General features: G+C 44.1%; 1 protein-coding gene across 1 annotated transcript; it reads left to right on the top strand.

Moving 5' to 3' along the window:
- The first annotated feature begins 5,439 nt into the window (after window positions 1-5,439).
- mylkb (myosin light chain kinase b) lies at window positions 5,440-18,470 on the top strand. Its single transcript, XM_027004617.2, has 17 exons — window positions 5,440-6,403; window positions 7,313-7,429; window positions 7,670-7,723; window positions 8,910-8,960; window positions 10,824-10,951; window positions 11,124-11,280; window positions 11,521-11,826; window positions 11,999-12,040; window positions 12,385-12,475; window positions 12,650-12,853; window positions 13,509-13,726; window positions 14,171-14,294; window positions 15,645-15,797; window positions 16,095-16,218; window positions 16,457-16,547; window positions 16,639-16,773; window positions 16,967-18,470. The coding sequence occupies exons 1-17, from the start codon at window positions 5,644-5,646 to the stop codon at window positions 17,206-17,208; spliced, it is 2,997 nt and encodes a 998-aa protein (XP_026860418.2). The 5' UTR covers window positions 5,440-5,643; the 3' UTR covers window positions 17,209-18,470.
- Window positions 18,471-18,713: the final 243 nt, after the last annotated feature.

Raw genomic sequence — 18,713 nt, 5'->3', positions numbered from 1 at the left:
ATAATGTTCATAACCATTTCAGAGACACAGTTTTACATTCATTTGAAATATTTCTTTGTTGTTTTCACATGTGGGAACTATTGTTAGAGGCAAGTGACTGTTCCAGAATTTTCATTAACAATTGACATAAATGAGACAACATCACATTTATGTGTAATTATCTTACTAACAGAGCTTGCCTTATGATTCAAATGACTGAAAGCGTGGGACCTTGTCTGAAACATCTCATATCTACCCACAGCTGGGAAAGAGAGGTCGCCACAGTAATCTCGACTCTGCAGTCTGTGCTAGGTTCCAGGAGCTTGATGGATCAAAAGATAGAGGTCTCAGTATGTACATATATGGGACTGGTGTGGAACCAAGAAGGACCACACATGCTCTTTTATAAACTCTGCCCCTCTGTATATGTCTCCCAAGATAGAACCCTCCAAACAAAAAGTTAGGGTTAGGATTAGAGTTAGGGTTAGGGTTAGAGTTAGGGTTAGGGTTAGGGTTAGAGTTAGGGTTAGGGTTAGAGTTAGGGTTAGGATTAGAGTTAGGGTTACAATTAGAGTTAGGGTTAGGGTTAGAGTTAGATTTAGAGTTAGGGTTAGGGGTTAGGGATTAGGGTTAGGGTTGGGGTTGGGGTTAGAGTTAGATTTAGAGTTAGGGTTAGGGTTAGGGTTAGAGACGATTAGAGTTAGGGTTAGGGTTAGGTTAGGGTTAGAGAAGGTTAGGGTTAGGGTTAGAGTTCGAGTTAGAGTTAGGGTTAGGGTTAGGGTTAGGTTTACAGTTAGGGTTAGGGTTAGGTTAGGTTAGGGTTAGAGAAGCTTACCCTTCAAACATTTTTATCTCTCTGTTTTCATCTCCTTATTTTGTATTAACGTTTAAAACATCTTCAGTCAGAGATTAGTATCAAGCAAAAATGCCTTGCAAGTACACTTAATATGATCTATTATGTCCTTCTATTTATGCATAACTCTTTATGCATTTAGTATTAAGAGAATTTTCAGCCCAGTAAATGGATTTTTAAACCATCCCTGTGCTGTTTGCATTCTGCCTTCTCGTCCTGCCTCTCGGGACTCTGCTTCTCACAAGACACCAGGAAACCACATGAGATCTGTGTCTTTGGAATATTAATCAGAGTCGCCTGTTACTCATTGGTTTGCTTGTATTTAAGCAGGTTCAGGACACTTTCCTGTTTAGAGGTTTGTCTATCTTTAGTACGCATTTTGAACGGTTTCTCTGGACTGCATCCCGTGTATCCAACCCTGCCTGCTGACTGCACCATGTTTTTTTTTTCCCCTGGTAATACATTATATGTTTTCTGCCTGCCCAGGGTTGACCTATGCCTGTCTCCTGTATGTTTTTGACCTAGGCTTGTCTCCTGTATGTTTTTTGACCTACACCTGTCTCCTGTATGCTTTTAGACCTATGCCTGTCTCCTGTATGGTTTTTGACCTACGCCTGTCTCCTGTATGGTTTTGACCTACGCCTGTATACTGTTTTCATTTTGGATTTGCCCTTCTTTTAGTACACTGTTATCGTTGAACTCTATCTGCAAGTGTCTGAGTTCCTGTCTGCACAGCAGCATGTATGTGGACTCACTGGACACTTTATTAGGTAGCAGATATTTTATTGGTGTATTTTAACATTCCTAACGATAGCCCATAGCTATGGCATCTCTTTACCACTGATCACTGCTCAGTCTCCAAACACAGGACCACTGCTAACCAGATATAATTTGGCTGGTAAATCATCCTCAATACAAAATTAAAATTGACATGGAAGAGTCTTGGTTGGTAATGTTAAGCTGTTTCACACTTGAATTAGTTTTAAACATGGGATTTTACATGTCAATGTCATTGCTGGGTTCAGAGTGGAATGGCAAGCCCCCCCCCCCAAAAAAAAAAAAAACTAACAAAAGCAGAACTGTGACCATTGATAAATCACTACAGGATGGCTGACCAATTCCACATGGAAACAGAGACGTGTTTCTGCTAAAATTATGTTTCTAATAAAATGGCTGTTTTGTATATACTACGGTTAAGTACATGATGCAGGAGAACCCTTCCTGAGTGCACACCCACCCACATTTAAGAGCGTCTCTCTGTCTTGACTGCTGACAGTTGAGTTGAAAATGAGTTTATAGGTTTGACAAAAGGGCTTGCACCATGGTGGCTGTTGTTTGTTTATTAATGTGCTGTTTGCCACGCTCGCGGGTGACGCCAAGGTCCTATTTCGTGTTAACAACTGAGCAGAGCTCGGAAGTATGCTGAATATGTATACAGACACCATAATCCAGGAACGCCGTCTTGTCTGTAACGCCAACGCTGAGGGTGCGTGTGCAGTGTACATGATGAAACTTTAGCCTTCTGTAGTGCTTAGGAGATGGAATAACTCCAAAATCAGATTCCAAAGAAAAAAAATGTTTGTTATAAACATTTGGCTTTTAAGCCATGGTCTTGTATTCATCAGTGCCAATCTTGTGTTGTTTCAAACTGTTGTTCTGACTGCAGTACTGGATGTAGACTGAGCACCGAGGGATTGTGGATCCCCAGGGAACCAGCAGATTACTGCTGCAGGAAGTGCACTGTAGCCATGAGGAGATGGATTAGTAGGACCTTGTGTTCACATTAACTTTAATTTTCACAGCATTAGCCAAGTATAGTAGTATTAGATATGAGTAAAGGGCTCACACAAATACACTGACAGGCACACACACACACACACACACGCACACACACACACACACACACACACACACACTGACATTCTCACTCACGCACGCTCAAGTACAGATGTACACATATTCATACAAGGCAAAAGTTGCTCTAATCACATATGTGCTGTGGTCAGATGTTCTCTGCTTTTCCTCTGAACCAGAGACCTGCCACAGGGGCAAAAGCATGCAGTCAGCAATAGGTAACCTTTAACCCTAACCCTAACATTTAACCCTAAGTCTAACTTTTAAGCCTAACCCTAAGTCTAAGCCTAACCTTTAACCCTAACCCTAATGCTAAACCTAATATTTAACCCTAAGTCTAACCTTTAAGACTAACCCTAACGCTAAACCTAACATTTAACCCTAAGTCTAACCTTTAAGACTAACCCTAACCCCAACATTTAACCCTAAGCCTAACCTTTAACCCTAACCTTAACCCTAAAATTTAACCCTAAGCCTAACCTTTAACCTTAACCCTAACCCTAACCCTAAACCTAACCCTAACCTTTAACCCTAACCCTCACATCTGATGTACAGTCCTTAATGTAACCTGGCTTTATTTATCATATAATCTATGAGACTGTTTAATGGTGGTATGCATTGAATACCTCTTAGGGTTAGAGTTATGGTTTAGGGTTATGGTTAGGGGTTATGGTTAGGGTTAGGGTTAGGGTTAGGGTTAGGGTTAGGGTTAAGGTTAGTGTTTAGGGTTATGGTTATAGTTATGGTTAGGTTTAGGGGTTAGGGTTGTGGTTAGGGTTAGTGTTTAGGGTTATGGTTATAGTTAGGGTTAGTGGTTAGGGTTGGGGTTAGGGTTAGGATTAGGGTTAGTGTTTAGGGTTATGGTTATAGTTAGGGTTAGGGTTTTAGGCTTAGAGATAAAGGTATGCATGTGCATGCTTAGATCCCTGGCCACACTGGTGTGGTTCTACCTCAAAGCCAGAGCAAAATGTGCACTGAGTTGCAGTGAAAAATAAGACAAGATCTCCGTTTGCTCGTAACAGGTCTGTTCAGTGATCCTCTCCAACAAAGGAGCTGAACTGCGACACTTTTCCCACAGGTCCTTTATGGGTGGCAGGACCAGATAACAGATCTGTAACCACCTGGTCATTTATTGTGGCCCGGAGCATCCAATATCCTGACTGGCTGAGATCTTTGGAAGGAGACCCCCCAACCCTAACCCTGACCCTAATCCTAACCCTGACCCCGACCCTGACCCTGACCCCGACCCTGACCCTGACCAGACCTGGACCAGGTGAATGTCTATAGAATCTGTTTAGAACTGCAGAACAGAAAAACTCCACATAAAAGAAATATTTACTTAAAAAAAAACTAGCACAAACGAATCCAAAAGATTTTTACTTATAACATATTTATATCAAACACTATCAGTCTAGAACATGTAATACTCAGTCTGATTCTACAGAGGAGAATAGACAGAGGACATTCTGTACAGAGGAGATCTGGGTCCATCGGCGTTATCAACCTGTAGGGTAACAGTGTTGCACAAATACCTTAACATGCAAATTGATTTACTGCAGTGAACTGTCTCTTAACTTCAGATTACACTCTTCTGTGCTAGGTCACGATACTCCTGTAGATAACAGACATTTATAATCTAGCATAGGAGCTGTAAATCCCTGACATTTCCCATTTACAGTGTGAATTATGAGGTATTCCTTTTTGTATTCTGCAATAGCACAAATTTACTAAACACTTGTCAAAGTACTAACAGTGCTGTCTTAGGATATTAACTCTTCTAACCACTCTGTTGAAGTCCATCCTTTGTGTCCCCACACCCTTACGCACACATCAAGCCTGAGGGTAACCGAGACGTTTGGCCATATAAGGCAGCCAATGTAACATTTTAACATAAACTGTGGGAGACACGCAACTTGATCCTGATTGGTGGAATGCATCACTAGACCGTCCAATGAGGGGCTCCCGTTTGTAGAGAGGTCAAGGGGTTAGGCACATCCAAACAAGCACCCATGGAAAATCCAGAACACTTCTCTTCTGGTTTCCATCCAAATGCAGCCCCAGCCTGTCTCTGTCTCTTTGTAGCAGCATTACAGGAGCTGCAGTAATTCTTGGCCATATTCGCTTCCCTGCTGTTCATTCTGTCCCTTTTTAATCCTCCTTCTATCCTTTCTGCATCCTGCGATGTTCCCAGCGCTCCGACTCATGTAAGAATGTCCATATACGGCGCCGTGCTGACATGGCCTGCAGAAGACATGTGGTCATTTTCCACAGTGAAATCCACCTCTTCTTTCTACTTGAACCATACAGGTTGTTTAAAAATCCCTATCTGATCTCCAGTCAGCCCGTGATGCTATCCCCAAGTCCCACATCACTTGACTGTGTCCAAGAGATGCTGATCCTGAGTCAGTGGTCTTCTCTCAGAGGTTGTTTATCTTATTTCACTGTCGTGCGTGTATGTGCCCATGCACTGGAACTATTTCCCTAATATGGAGGTTCCCACTGATGCCATGCAGACATGAAATGTGTCGCGGTCTCCAATTAACCTATTATAGAATGGCGTCTAAGTTTTAAACACCCCTCCTCCATCAGCATCCTTCGGCATCCCTCTCTACAGCCCCCCTCATTTTTTCTCATGCGCTCTCTCTCTCTCTCTCCCCCCTCTCTACTTTCTCTCCCTCCCCCTCTCTCTCTCTCTCTCCCCCCCTTCCCTCTCTGTCCTCCCTTTCTCTTGTCCTGGGCGTTTGTGCCAGGAGTAGCTCGAGGAGAGAGGCTGGAAGCACAAGGACCAGGATTTCCATACAGTTCCTTAACAACTGACATCCGTCTTCTCAATCCAACAAGGCAGGAAGAGGACACGGACCCCCTCCCCCAACGCAGAGGTCTGGTGGCGAGGGAGCTCAAGCTCCAGGGTGCAGCAGTAACTTCCAGCAGTCGCAGAGTCTGGTCTAGGAGGGCAGATGGACTTCAGGGCGACTCTCAAGCCCCGGCCAGGGCCTAAGCTTGGGTCAGAGGTCAAGACAAATATACCAACCAAAGTGGATTTTAGGTCAGTGCTGGGGAAGAAAGAAGGGGGCTCATCCAAGCCCCCCCTGCCAGAGCCACTGGCCAGCAGCACGCCTGCTGACTTCAGGTCCGTCCTCAATAAGAAGAACCTGGAGTCTGAGAAAGCAGGAGGCAAACAGGTGACTTCAGTGCCGACAGCCGGTAACAGCAAGCAGAGCAGCATGAATGGCATGAACGGAGCTGCGGAGAACAAGATGACTGGCATGGCAGAGAAAGGAGGTACACAAGAAAAAGTTGATGGGGGTGTTGCAGAAAAGAAAAGCAAGTCAGCAGAAAAATTGAGCCCAGCGCCAAGGACAGATATTGGGGCAGCAGAGCCAAAGACCAGAGACACAGACAGCACCATGGGACAGGAGACCAGAAACACAGACAGCACCATGGGACAGGAGACCAGAGACACAGACAGCACCATGGGACGGGAGAAGACCAGCGATGCAGATAGGGGCCGGACTGAAAAGACTTCCAATTCTGTGGATGGAGAAGATGAGGGGAAAGTGCCCTCATTCACACAGACTCTGAAGGACGTCACTGTTGTGGATGGAGAGAGACTGAGGTTAGAGTGCATGGTGACCTCTGAGCCTCCAGCTGTCATTACTTGGTTCTTGGATGGGAAGCTTGTGAAACCATCAAAATTCATTGTCCTATCTCAGGAAGGTAGGCGTCAACAAATCATGACTTCTTTACCACATATTTACTGCAATTAGATTAATCAAATCTACAATGCTCTGATTGTGATTCATCATGTAAGTAAGAGGCATTTTGTATTACTGACTATAAAAAGATATTTTGTATTACTGACCACTGATCAGGTTAACTTCACCTTTCAATTTTCCTAGTAGTTCAGGTGCTAGAGCTGTGTGTATCTGGTTCATGTATGTCAGAGAAGAATGCTTCTGGAATCCAGCTCCTTCATGTTGATGATCTCTTGAGTTAGGGATTGCTCCTGTGTGTTTGGGAGTGCTCCCCACTCTAAAGTGCCACTCATCGATGATCAATAGCTCATAGAGCCTCGTAGAGAGCAGAAAGCAGGGAGCCTTCTTCACAAACGCGACAGCAACTCCCGGAACGTGCTGTTATTTTTGCTCAGTGAGCTCACAGCAGCTGAGTCACCCGATATGGGGGCTCAAAACCTGCCCCTGTATTCAGGCACAAAGAACCCCTGCCCCCTGGGCACAGTCAGAACCCCTGGAATAGCAGTGCAGGATTCCCTGGGCTTCATGCAGGGTTTAGAGGTGTCCCGGACCCCCAGACGTTGGAACCGACCCCTCTGTTTTCCTTACACTGTGTCACTGTACATTAATACCCGTCTGGCTGGGCAAGGCTAAGATTTCTGGAAATAATATGACTGACTTCTTCTTACGCCTGTGTATGTTTATCATATTTAATACAGATTTTCAGTCATGTGCCCTCAGTCCCAGCTCAACCGAACCAAGGCTTTTATTATTAATGACTGTTACATTAACTGGCCATGCATAAGATAATGTAAAGTCCAGTTTGAATGTCCTATATTTAGGTTTAGCAGATTATATTGCTAATCTCTCACTTTGTCTTTTTCAAAATCAGGAGGCAAGTGCTCTCTCACCATAGACAAGGCTCTTCCGGAGGACGAGGGGCGCTACAAGTGCAAAGCAGAGAATTCTGGAGGGAAAGCCGAGTGTTCCTGCATGGTCCATGTAGATGGTCTGTTCCACAGGCAATCCGGCAGGGAAGGGCCTCTGTTTGTAGATACGCTTTAAACTAGGGTTATGGTTAACCCCTACCTTACCCTAACCTTAACTTTAAACTAGGGTTAGGGTTAACCCCTACCTTACCCTAACCCTAACTTTAAGCTATCCTTGGTTTAGGTTACTATTTATTAATGATTATTATTATTATTACTATTATTATTATATTTGGGAACTCTATGCTATGTTTCTTTAGATCCATCAGCAGAAAATAAAAACAGGAAAAGTTCTTCTGCAGCTACTACAGAGAGTAAGTTCAGACAAATTCATGTACTTTATTTATGTTTACCTCTTTTCTTGCTTATTAGATTAAATATGACATGAGTGTTGGTCTGAGTATTTTGTGGTAACGTCTTTCATTTCCCAGCATCCTCTTGTGTGGCCCTGACATCAATTTAAATGACAATACCATGATACTCTTGGATGAGTGTGTGTGTGTGTGTGTGTGTGTGTGTGTGTGTGTGTGTGTGTGTGTGTGTGTGTGTGAGTGTGTGAGTGTGTATGGGGTCTGCTGGTGTTGGTGGACTGTTGTGGAGGTGAAGGTTTCTGGTCTGCTTGCTTGTTGGTTTTGTCCCAGACATTTACAGTATATCCTCACTGCTAATCCATGGGCTCAGTGAAGCTCCATATTACAAACCTGATCTGGGAACTTTTAGAATCCCATTATATCCGCAGGGAGCAGCTGATCCAGGAACAGTGCTCCTACAGGACCAGTGTTCAAACTTTGAGATGTTTAATAATCTCTAATTGTTTTGGAATACCTTTCCAAGAATTATATAGGTGCTTTACCAGTATCTAGGATTTGAGAACATTAACATTAACATTAAAGCTAGGCTGAAAGAAAAGAAGGGAAATGGAATATGTGTAATGGAGGCAGGGCACAATGTCCTAAAATGGTCTTGGTCGTTTTCTCTAGTGCTGAGGGCCTCCGTCTGCGGCGTCTTCCTAACACGTCTGAGTGCTTCTGAGCATTAGCCCGATTTATGTGTTGCATTGTTTCTTGATGGTTATCAAACAGTCGAATAAATACTGGTGGGGGCGGGGGGGCATTTCCAGAACCATTTCCTGGATTCTGGAGGCCCTATTTTTAGCATATCTATAAAAGGGGAACTCCAGCAGACAGGGTGAGACAGGCCAACAGGTCGTGATGCTTCCTCTGGATGTCCTGCACATTCTCCCAGGCGTCGCAAAAAGAATGCTCACCAGGTTCCAGGATAATGTACCACACATACTCACCTTTGACTCCCCCTAACTGAAAAGGTCAGCCCTTTAGGACACTGTGGTTCACCTGAATGCTTCAGAGTTTGTTTAGAAGTTTCCTTTCACAATAACTTTGTTGAGACAGTTCAGTAAAATCTGGAAATAAACACTTACATGCAAACTCCCATATCATGTCATGGCAAACATATATAAGGAATGTTGTGTTTGTCATGCAGATGAGGCCCGGATAAGAAAGAAGCCAGCCCCAAAGACTCCCACCAAACAGGGTAATGTTCTAACAACAGCTTATGAAATCTTACAGAACTGTTAAACGATTAAACTGCTAAATATCTCATGAAGTCTGAATAGACAGTTTCTAAGGGAATACTTAAAAAATTAAGGTAATAATGGTTGTAAAATATAGTAATTTATAGAGTTTTATATGTGTGTGTGCATGTGAATGTGTATATGGGAAAGTGAGTTTGTTACTGTGTGTATGGGGGGGTCAGAGAACGTGTGTGTGTTTGTGTGTGTGCGTGTGTGTGTGTGTGTGTGTGTGTGTGTGTGTGTGTGTGCGTGCGTGCGGGTGTGTGTGCGTGTGTGTGTGTGTGTGCGTGTGTGTGTGTGTGTGTGTGTGTGTGTGCTAGGATTGGGGTTATATGGGAGGCCGGTTAGGGCAAAATTAGTGAACCCCTTGTGCACACACACACTACTAGCACATAGATTAAATGAGAATAAATCTCCTAAAAAGGAGAAGTCTATAAGACTGTGCCAGATTTGACAGGGGATTATATTAACCAGTGTCTGGATCTGAGATTTAATGAAATCGCTTCAGTTTTTGGAACTGATCTATGGATTATTTGACACAGACAACATATTGGTGTCCCTCCACTAAAACACACATGAATGAGAAATTTAAGACAACTTTGGAATACACTTGCTGCGCTAACGAAAACTATGTTCAGATAGTTCACATTCCAGTGTGAATTGAATTAGAATTGATAAAATTATATGCTATGTAGCCTGAAGACCTTATGTAGCACATAATCTTATCATTTCTAATAGCAACAATGTCCGATCAATAATCCACAATCATAAATCAATTTTCAAATTTGCCTAACTCACCAGGAGTTCTTATACCATAAGAACATATAGCTCATTTAAACAAACGTCAGGGTGCTCTATGCTTTATTTTCACGAGTGTTCTGTACACATGGAAAACATTCCTGTTATAATGAAATGACACAGGTATGCCTGCATAGATACAAGCATAGTGCAAGTGTGTGTATATGCAAATGTAATTTATCTTATGCAAATGTAAGTAGTGTATATGTGCAGGTTTTAAGTGTAAGCAGTGAGTATGAGAGTGTTTCCTAGGTATGTGAGAGTGTTTCTTATATATGTGAGAGTGTTTCTTAGGTATGTGAGAGTGTTTCTTATGTATGTAAGAGTGTTTTTTTATATATGTGAGAATGTTTTTATATATGTGAGAGTGTTTCTTATGCACAAGTGTTTCACTGATTTTGCCTTAGTAGGGGGGCTATATCCAGTGTTTCACTGATTAAGTTTTAGGGTTAGGGTTAGGGTTAGGGTTAGGGTTAGGGTTAGTGTTAAGTTAGGGTTAGAGTTAGAATTAGGGTTAGGGTTAGTGTTTAGGGTTATGGTTATGATTATAGTTAGGGTTAGGGTTAGAGTTAGAGTTAGTGTGAGGGTTAGGGTTAGGGTTAGGGCTAGAGTTAGGGTTTATGGTTAGGGTTAGAGTTAGAATTAGAGTTAGAGTTAGGGTTAGGGTTAGTGTTTAGGGTTATGGTTATGGTTAGGTTTAGGGTTGGGGTTAGGGTTAGTGTTTAGGGTTATGGTTATAGTTAGGGTTAGAGTTAGTGTTAGGGTTTAGGGTTAGGGTTAGGGTTAGACTTAGAGTTAGAGTTAGTGTTAGGGTTTAGGGTTAGAGTTAGGGTTAGGGGTAGGGGTAGGGTTAGGGTTAGGGTTAGGGTTAGGGTTAGGGTTAGGGATTAGGATTAGGGTTACGGTTAGAGTTAGAGTTAGTGTTAGGGTTAGTGTTAAGGTTAGAGTTAGGGTTTAGGGTTTAGGGTTTATGGTTAGGGTTAATCCTATCATAATCCAACACCATATGTCTGTTGCCTTTGCAGGTTCTCCTCCCCAGGTGCTACAGTTCCCCGGAGACCTGAAAATCCGAGCAGGAGAGAAGGTGGAGCTGTTGTGCCAGTTTGGAGGCTCCACCCCCATGACCTGCATGTGGCTGAAGTTCAAAAAACCAGTAAGGGTTAGGGGTCAGGGATCATGGATCAGGGATTAAGTGTTAGGGTGCACAGAAGGAAAGGTAGTGAGAGCGGAAAAATGGAAGCTGGTTACAGATCCACATGGTGTCTCCTCCACCTTAACACTGTCCTGTCTCTCAGAACATGACGTGTACCCTTTCTCCATCCCAGATTCAGAGAGGAAGTGGAGGCATTACCATAGAGAGCAGTGAGAACAGCAGCCAGCTGACAATAGCAGCGAGTGAGCAGCACCACTCTGGCTGCTACACGCTGGACCTGCAGAACAAGTACGGCACCAGGCAGGCCTCACTCAACCTCACCGTCGTAGGTATGCCACACATCACCTGCAGGGTTAGGATTATTTATTAATGATCTAGCAAAACCCTAACCCTTTACCCAAAGCAACTTACAGTTATGACTGAGTATAACTTGAGAGTTAAGGGTCTTGCTCATGGGCCAAACAGTGGCAACTTGGCAGTAGTGGGGCTCGAACCAGCAACTTACAAGTCATGTACCTTAACCATTGAACAAGCACTGCTCTAACCCTTGCCACATTTCTCTGCTTCAGACAAACCTGACCCACCAGCGGGTGTGCCAGCCGCCTCGGACATCCGTCAGTCTTCACTCACCCTGTCCTGGTACGGGCCCACATACGACGGTGGCAGCATCGTCCAGTCATATGACCTGGAGATCTGGAATTCCCTGGAGGAGAAGTGGCGCTCGCTCACCTCCTGCAACAGCACCTCCTACCATGTGCAGCAGCTGCTCACCGACCGCCAGTACAAGTTTCGTGTGCGGGCTGTCAACATGTACGGTGTCGGCGAGCCAAGCGCCGAGTCCGAGCCTGTGACCGTGGGTGTGCCCGAGGAAGCAGGTGAGGGAAAGAGAGAACGACAGAGAACAATGCAGAGAAAGAGAGAAAGAGGCAATAAGAGTGAAAGAGCTTGACAGAAACAATGCAACTGAGAGAGTTACAGAGAGAAAGAAAGAGAGATGAAATTTGCTCTGTTTGTTAAAATGTGAATGACCTTGAGCTCCCTCTATAGAAAAAAGAGAAGAGGAAGCCGAGCCTGCAGTGTCTGATGATGGTGAGGGCTCCGGGACATCCACCCACCTGTGCCTCCACCCCTACATCCACCCACCTGTGCCTCCACCCCTACATCCATCCACCTGTGCCTCCACCCCTACATCCACCCACCTGTGCCTCCACCCCTACATCCATCCACCTGTGCCTCCACCCCTACATCCACCTACCTGTGCCTCCACCCCTCCACCCACCCACCTGTGCCTCCACCCCTACATCCACTCACCTGTGCCCCCACCCCTTCATTCAGTTCAACTCTGTGAATTGCTGAATTCTAGAAGTAGTCATTTCTTTCTTATTCTCTCAGTTGCTCAATAAAGCTGTGGCTCTTCTCTCACAATTTCTCAGATTCGGACAAGGATCCTGAGTACAGGGACGTGGTTATAAAGAAGGATTGCAGTGTTAAGGATTTCTATGATGTGGAGGATCGTCTGGGAACGTAAAACAAAACTCCACTCATCCTGGTAGCCCAAAAATGTACTTATCTACTTGTCTACTGCTACACATTTAAACTATTTTCTTCTCTCTCTCTCTCTCTCTCTCTCTCTCTCTCTCTCTCTCTCTCTCTCTCTCTCTCTCTCTATCTATCTCTCTCTCTCGGTCTCTCTCTCAGAGGCAAATTTGGTCAGGTCTTCAAGTTAGTTGAGAAGTCGACCAAAAAGGTGTGGGCAGGGAAGTTCATCAAAGCCTTCTCCCAGAAGGAGAAGGAAAATGTCCGTCAGGAGATTGGCATCATGAACAGCCTTCACCACCCGAAGCTCGTGCAGTGTATAGACGCCTTCGAGGGCAAGTCCGACATTGTCATGGTTATGGAGATGTGAGTTCACTACACCTTTCTTAACCAGGTGGCGCACAGACCAACCAAACTCACTTATCTGGTTCTAAAGCAGCTTTTTACATGAGAAGAGCATGATGGTGGTTTTTAGGGGAGAGTGATGATTGCGCACTTTTCTAGAACACTTCTCAACAATCCAGGATGTTTGTATGGTCTTTTTTTTTCTCCCCAACACCCTTAAATCATTTCACAAGTTTTTCTTTTTAAGGCGATAGCAGAGCACAGAGACAGAGGCGTGTGATTAGGAAGGCAGTGGTCACATGTCCTTATATAGCTCGAGGGGATGAGAGGAGGAGAGGAAAGAGGGAATGAAAGGATGGGAGTGAACAAGAGAAGGGGAGGAGAGAGGGAACGAGAGCAGGGGAGGAGAGAGGGAGGAGCCTTCTTGGGCTTCAGCTTGGCAGCCATGATGGAAAAAAGGCCCAGATTTGAATCTTGTTTCAGGATGAGAGTTTGCATTCTGCACAGGGAAGAGAAATAAGTGAAACGTTTACTGGACCTGCTGATGAAATGTGTTAAGGCTTCTTCTTCTACTTTCTATCCCATGTTGATTTCTACATGCCACTCCAATTCCAAGGTCGTGAACCTGCTGCTGATTAGTGAGGACACCCTGTTCCCTGTTCCCTGTTGGCTACAGGATCTCTGGCGGCGAGCTGTTTGAGCGTATCGTTGATGAGGATTTTGAGCTGACGGAGCGTGAGGTCATTAAATATATGCTCCAGATCATTGACGGAGTTCAGTTCATCCACAAACAGGGCATCGTGCACTTGGACCTCAAGCCTGAGAACATCATGTGTGTTAACAAGACGGGCACCAAAATAAAGCTCATTGACTTCGGCCTGGCGCGGCGGCTAGGTACTGACCACCTCAGAGCTCCCTGGCCCATGAGGTCATCATACAGTTTAGCTTGTACACAAATGAAAAACATGATCTAGAGATTGTAAAGATTTTTCAGTCAAAGCACAAAGTGTATGTGAAATGACATGAAACTGGTTTGTGATACAGTACTGTCCTATCAGTCAGTCACTGAGTCAATCAATAAAATTGTAATTATCCCCGCAGGACAATTCTAATGTGTGCATAAAACATCCAGTGCACAAGACACACACAGAATAAAACAAACAACAGTGAACAGTGGTCCTCCAGTTCTGTCTTGTCCACATAGTCCAAAGTTTAAAAGTCCCAGTAATCAATATGGTTAAGATTTTTAAAATTGTTTATTGTTTTTCCACATCCTAAAGATCCTTTAGATATGAAATATTTAAACTGATGCTAGTGGGTCTTTTCATCTGTTCTCAGAGGGCTCTGCCTCCCTCAAGGTTCTCTTTGGGACTCCTGAGTTTGTGGCCCCAGAAGTGATCAACTATGAGGAGATCAGCTATCCAACAGATATGTGGAGCATCGGTGTTATCTGCTACATCCTGTATGTTAACCAGTCTTCCTCTCACTCTGACCCTGGCCCTAACCCTAACCATCCTATATGTGACACAGTCTTCCTCTGACCCTAACCCTAACCCTAACCATCCTATATGTGACACAGTCTTCCTCTGACCCTAACCCTAACCCTAACCATCCTATATGTGACACAGTCTTCCTCTGACCCTAACCCTAACCCTAACCATCCTGTATGTGACACAGTCTTCCTCTGACCTTAACCCTAACCCTACCCATTCTGTAAGTGACAGTCTTCCTCTGATCCTGACCCTAACCCTAACCATTCTGCATGTGACAGTCTTCCTCTGACCCTGACCCTAACCATTCTGTATGTGACAGTCTTCCTCTGAACCTAACCCTAACCATCCTTTATGTGACATAGTCTTCCTCTGACCCTAACCCTAACCCTAACCATCCTATATGTGACACAGTCTTCCTCTGACCCTAACCCTAACCCTAACCATCCTGTATGTGACACAGTCTTCCTCTGACCTTAACCCTAACCCTACCCATTCTGTAAGTGACAGTCTTCCTCTGATCCTGACCCTAACCCTAACCATTCTGCATGTGACAGTCTTCCTCTGACCCTGACCCTAACCATTCTGTATGTGACAGTCTTCCTCTGAACCTAACCCTAACCATCCTTTATGTGACATAGTCTTCCTCTGACCCTAACCCTAACCCTAACCATCCTATATGTGACACAGTCTTCCTCTGACCCTAACCCTAACCCTAACCATCCTGTATGTGACACAGTCTTCCTCTGACCTTAACCCTAACCCTACCCATTCTGTAAGTGACAGTCTTCCTCTGATCCTGACCCTAACCCTAACCATTCTGCATGTGACAGTCTTCCTCTGACCCTGACCCTAACCATTCTGTATGTGACAGTCTTCCTCTGAACCTAACCCTAACCATCCTTTATGTGACATAGTCTTCCTCTGACCCTAACCCTAACCCTAACAATCCTGTATGTGACACAGTCTTCCTCTGACCCTAACCCTAAACCTAACCATCCTGTATGTGACACCAGTCTTCCTCTGACCATAACCCTAACCTTTCCTCCAAGCTGTGCTCAGCACTTGAAACACAAAGTCTAGAGTTAAAATAAATTGTACTATATCACATCCTGAATGTAAATGCAAGTGTTAATATCTCTGACACTGATAACACCACCAGTCCCCTAGAAATGTCAATACTGAGAAATTTAGTAGATACGTATTGACTGAGGTTTTGTCCACATGTGTTTATGCACTGTGCAGTTTTCATTATGAAGAATGTGAAAGGTTAGGGTTGTGTTATGTTTAATTGCTCTTCTCTTCCCTGATTTTATTCTCAGTGTGAGCGGCCTCTCTCCATTCATGGGGGACAACGATAATGAAACCCTTGCCAATGTTACCTCGGCAACCTGGGACTTCGAGGACGAGGCTTTTGATGAGATCTCGGAGCAGGCCAAAAGCTTCATCAGCAGGCTTCTGAAGAAAGACATGAAGTGAGTTCAGAAGAGAAGGTCTCCACATAAACCTGTGACGGTCATGAACCCGAAGATTAAGGGCTGTGTCATGTGTATTCTTTTATGTGATATCCCTGCACTTATATCACATGATCACATTGATCACATACCATATGTCGAGCTGTTGATGATTTTGTCATCGTCAACACACTGTAAAAAATCTTTACATAAATACCCTTGTAGTACATTCACACTGGATGTGAAATTGGCAAGAAGACACTTCATAAAGCTTTAAGATTAAGGATGCCCTCTGTTGGCAATGTTTGTGCACTGCAGGGCCAGGTTGACCTGTGCACAGTGCTTGGAGCACACATGGCTCAAGCAGGACACCAAAAACATGGAGGCCAAGCAGCTGTCCAAGGAGCGCATGAAGAAGTACATACTGAGACGTCGGTGGCAGGTCAGAAGGTCCCACACTGAGAAGACTACTACCCTGCATTCTGCTTGATGTTCTATTAAACAGAAATTGGGCTCATAATTGGTACATAAGAAGAAACTGGAAAATGGTTTCCTAAGATTGGATAGACAAACACTGTCAGGGGTTGTTTTTTTTTTGTTTGTTTTTTTGGTTAGTTAATTTTGTTTGTTTGTTGGATGTGGTCAGGAATTAAGCACATTTTATACATCTTGTGTATCAGAAAACAGGGAACGCTGTGCGTGCCATCTCCAGATTCAGCTCCATGGGAATGTTGGGAGGGATTGGCCCAAAGAAAAGTTCTCCAACAGAAGGTAATGGAGCAGGCCTGCATGCCTTCACGCTATCAGAGCACATGATGTCATTGCTGCAGACACGGAAATGCGTGTGTGTGTGTATGTTTAGAAAAGGCCCCTGCACCATTCTTAGAGACTGTGGAAGATGAGAACCACACCCCTGCACCCCCCAGCTTCTCATTGGTGTTCCAGGATGTGGAAGTCGTGGAGGGCAGTGCTGCTCGCTTCGACTGCAAGATCGAGGGTAATTAGCAACACTGCATAACGTTAACATGTCAGAACGGTCTATTTCTGTAAATGTCCCTAATCTGAGTTACTACAAGATGTACTGCCCCTTGGGACAGTCTTACAAACTGGCACTTTAAAGCTACTTAAGAGTACAGATAGAACAAAAGGCTGTGTGTGGTCTGTTAACTCCCTCTGTCTGGGTTCCTCAGGCTACCCAGACCCTGAGGTGGTGTGGTACAAGGACGACCAGCCCATAAAGGAGACACGACACTTCCAGATCGACTACGAGGAGGACGGGCACTGCAGCTTGGTGATCTCTGAGGTGTGTCCCGACGATGACGCCAAGTACATGTGCAAGGCCGTCAACACCCTGGGAGAAGCCTGCTGCACTGCTGAACTGATGGTGGAGTTCATGCAGGGGGAGGAGGAGGAGGAGGAGGAGGAAGAGTAAAGAGCAATGGGATGAGCCGGGACACATGGTTAAACACATGGTTAAACAGATGGTTAAACACATGGTTAAACAGACGGACGATCAGATGCGGCAGACGCTACAAAATCCCCTTATGCTTATGCTACTTCTCAGCTCCCTTACAGACATTAAACCCAACCCTTATAACCACTAAACCCAACCACTAAACTTCACCTTTACAGACACCAAACTCAACTCTTACAGACACTAACCCTAACCCTTACAGACACAACCCTAACCCCTGCAGACACTAAACCCCACACTTACAGACATTAACCCCAACCCATGCAGACACTAAACCCCACCCTTACAGACACTAAACCCCACCCTTACAGACACTAAACCTCACCCTTACAGACATCAAACACAACCCGTGCAGATACTAAACCTCACCCTTACAGACACTAACCCTAACCCTTACAGACACTAAACCCAACCCTTACAGACACTAAATACAATGTTTATGGACACCAAGTCCAACGTTTATAGACACTGACTAACCCCAACCCTTACAACACTTATAGCCACTGACTGTATAAATCTTTCACTGATGTATCTATTTATGCACTTTTGTCTTTACAGCACAATAGTAATGGGAAAGTATTGTTTAGGGTGATCACCAGGACAAAAGACATTCCACTGTGCTCTTGGTTTCAGAGGATTCCCAACATCTGAATATTGAATATTGTTCTTGCCAAAAATGGACTGTTATGCGAGATGTGATACGAGAATTGCTTGCTTGTTGATGCCTTTGGTACTTACACTTGGATTATTAGTTTATTGAGTTTGTTTTTATGAACGTCTTCATCAGTGTCGGATTACCAATTAGGCAGCGTGACCTTTAGGGTTCCAGCGACATCGGATTTTAATAAAACCGTTTCAGGAGACAATTGGCGAGATCGTGGCTGTCTATGAGCCGCCACAGTTTAATCCGGTACTGGTTTTCTTTTTTTTCTTTTTTCTTTTTTTTTGCGAAACAATTCACGCTCCTTTAGCTTCCTCAATGTCCATCAATCGTTTTATGCACGCTTCACTGTTTTTATTCCCAGTGATGAAAAGGTTTTATTGATTTAAGCACTAAATTATCTTAGCGTGATTTTCTCCTCCTAACCAGAGGCTGCAAGATCAAAGACACTCTTGGAGACATAACTGTATAAAAGTGTTGGAATTGATTAAGATCATTTGACTCCTGTGTTGAACACATTTGTAGACAAAAAATTACACTTCTTCAAAGAAGAAATTTGTATGGCGTTTTTGTTGATGATATATGATTAAAAAAAAACAAAAAACATTAATGAATTTCTCCACACAAATAAACTTTTAATTTTAGAATTTATTTTATTCCCTAGTCCTCTAAAATGCCATTAATGTGAAGCCACCCAATATATTATAGCTTCGACTGTTTCATTTCTGAAGGTTGTTAGCCTTATTTTAGCAGCACACGTGCATGATCATGGCGCAGAGGCGAAGCTCCCGCCATACCTTGT

This window comes from Electrophorus electricus, chromosome 1 (genome assembly GCF_013358815.1).
Source record: "Electrophorus electricus isolate fEleEle1 chromosome 1, fEleEle1.pri, whole genome shotgun sequence".
Taxonomy (NCBI): domain Eukaryota; kingdom Metazoa; phylum Chordata; class Actinopteri; order Gymnotiformes; family Gymnotidae; genus Electrophorus; species Electrophorus electricus.
The sequence above is the reverse complement of the archived record's forward strand: the minus strand, read 5'-3'. Positions and strand labels throughout refer to the sequence as shown.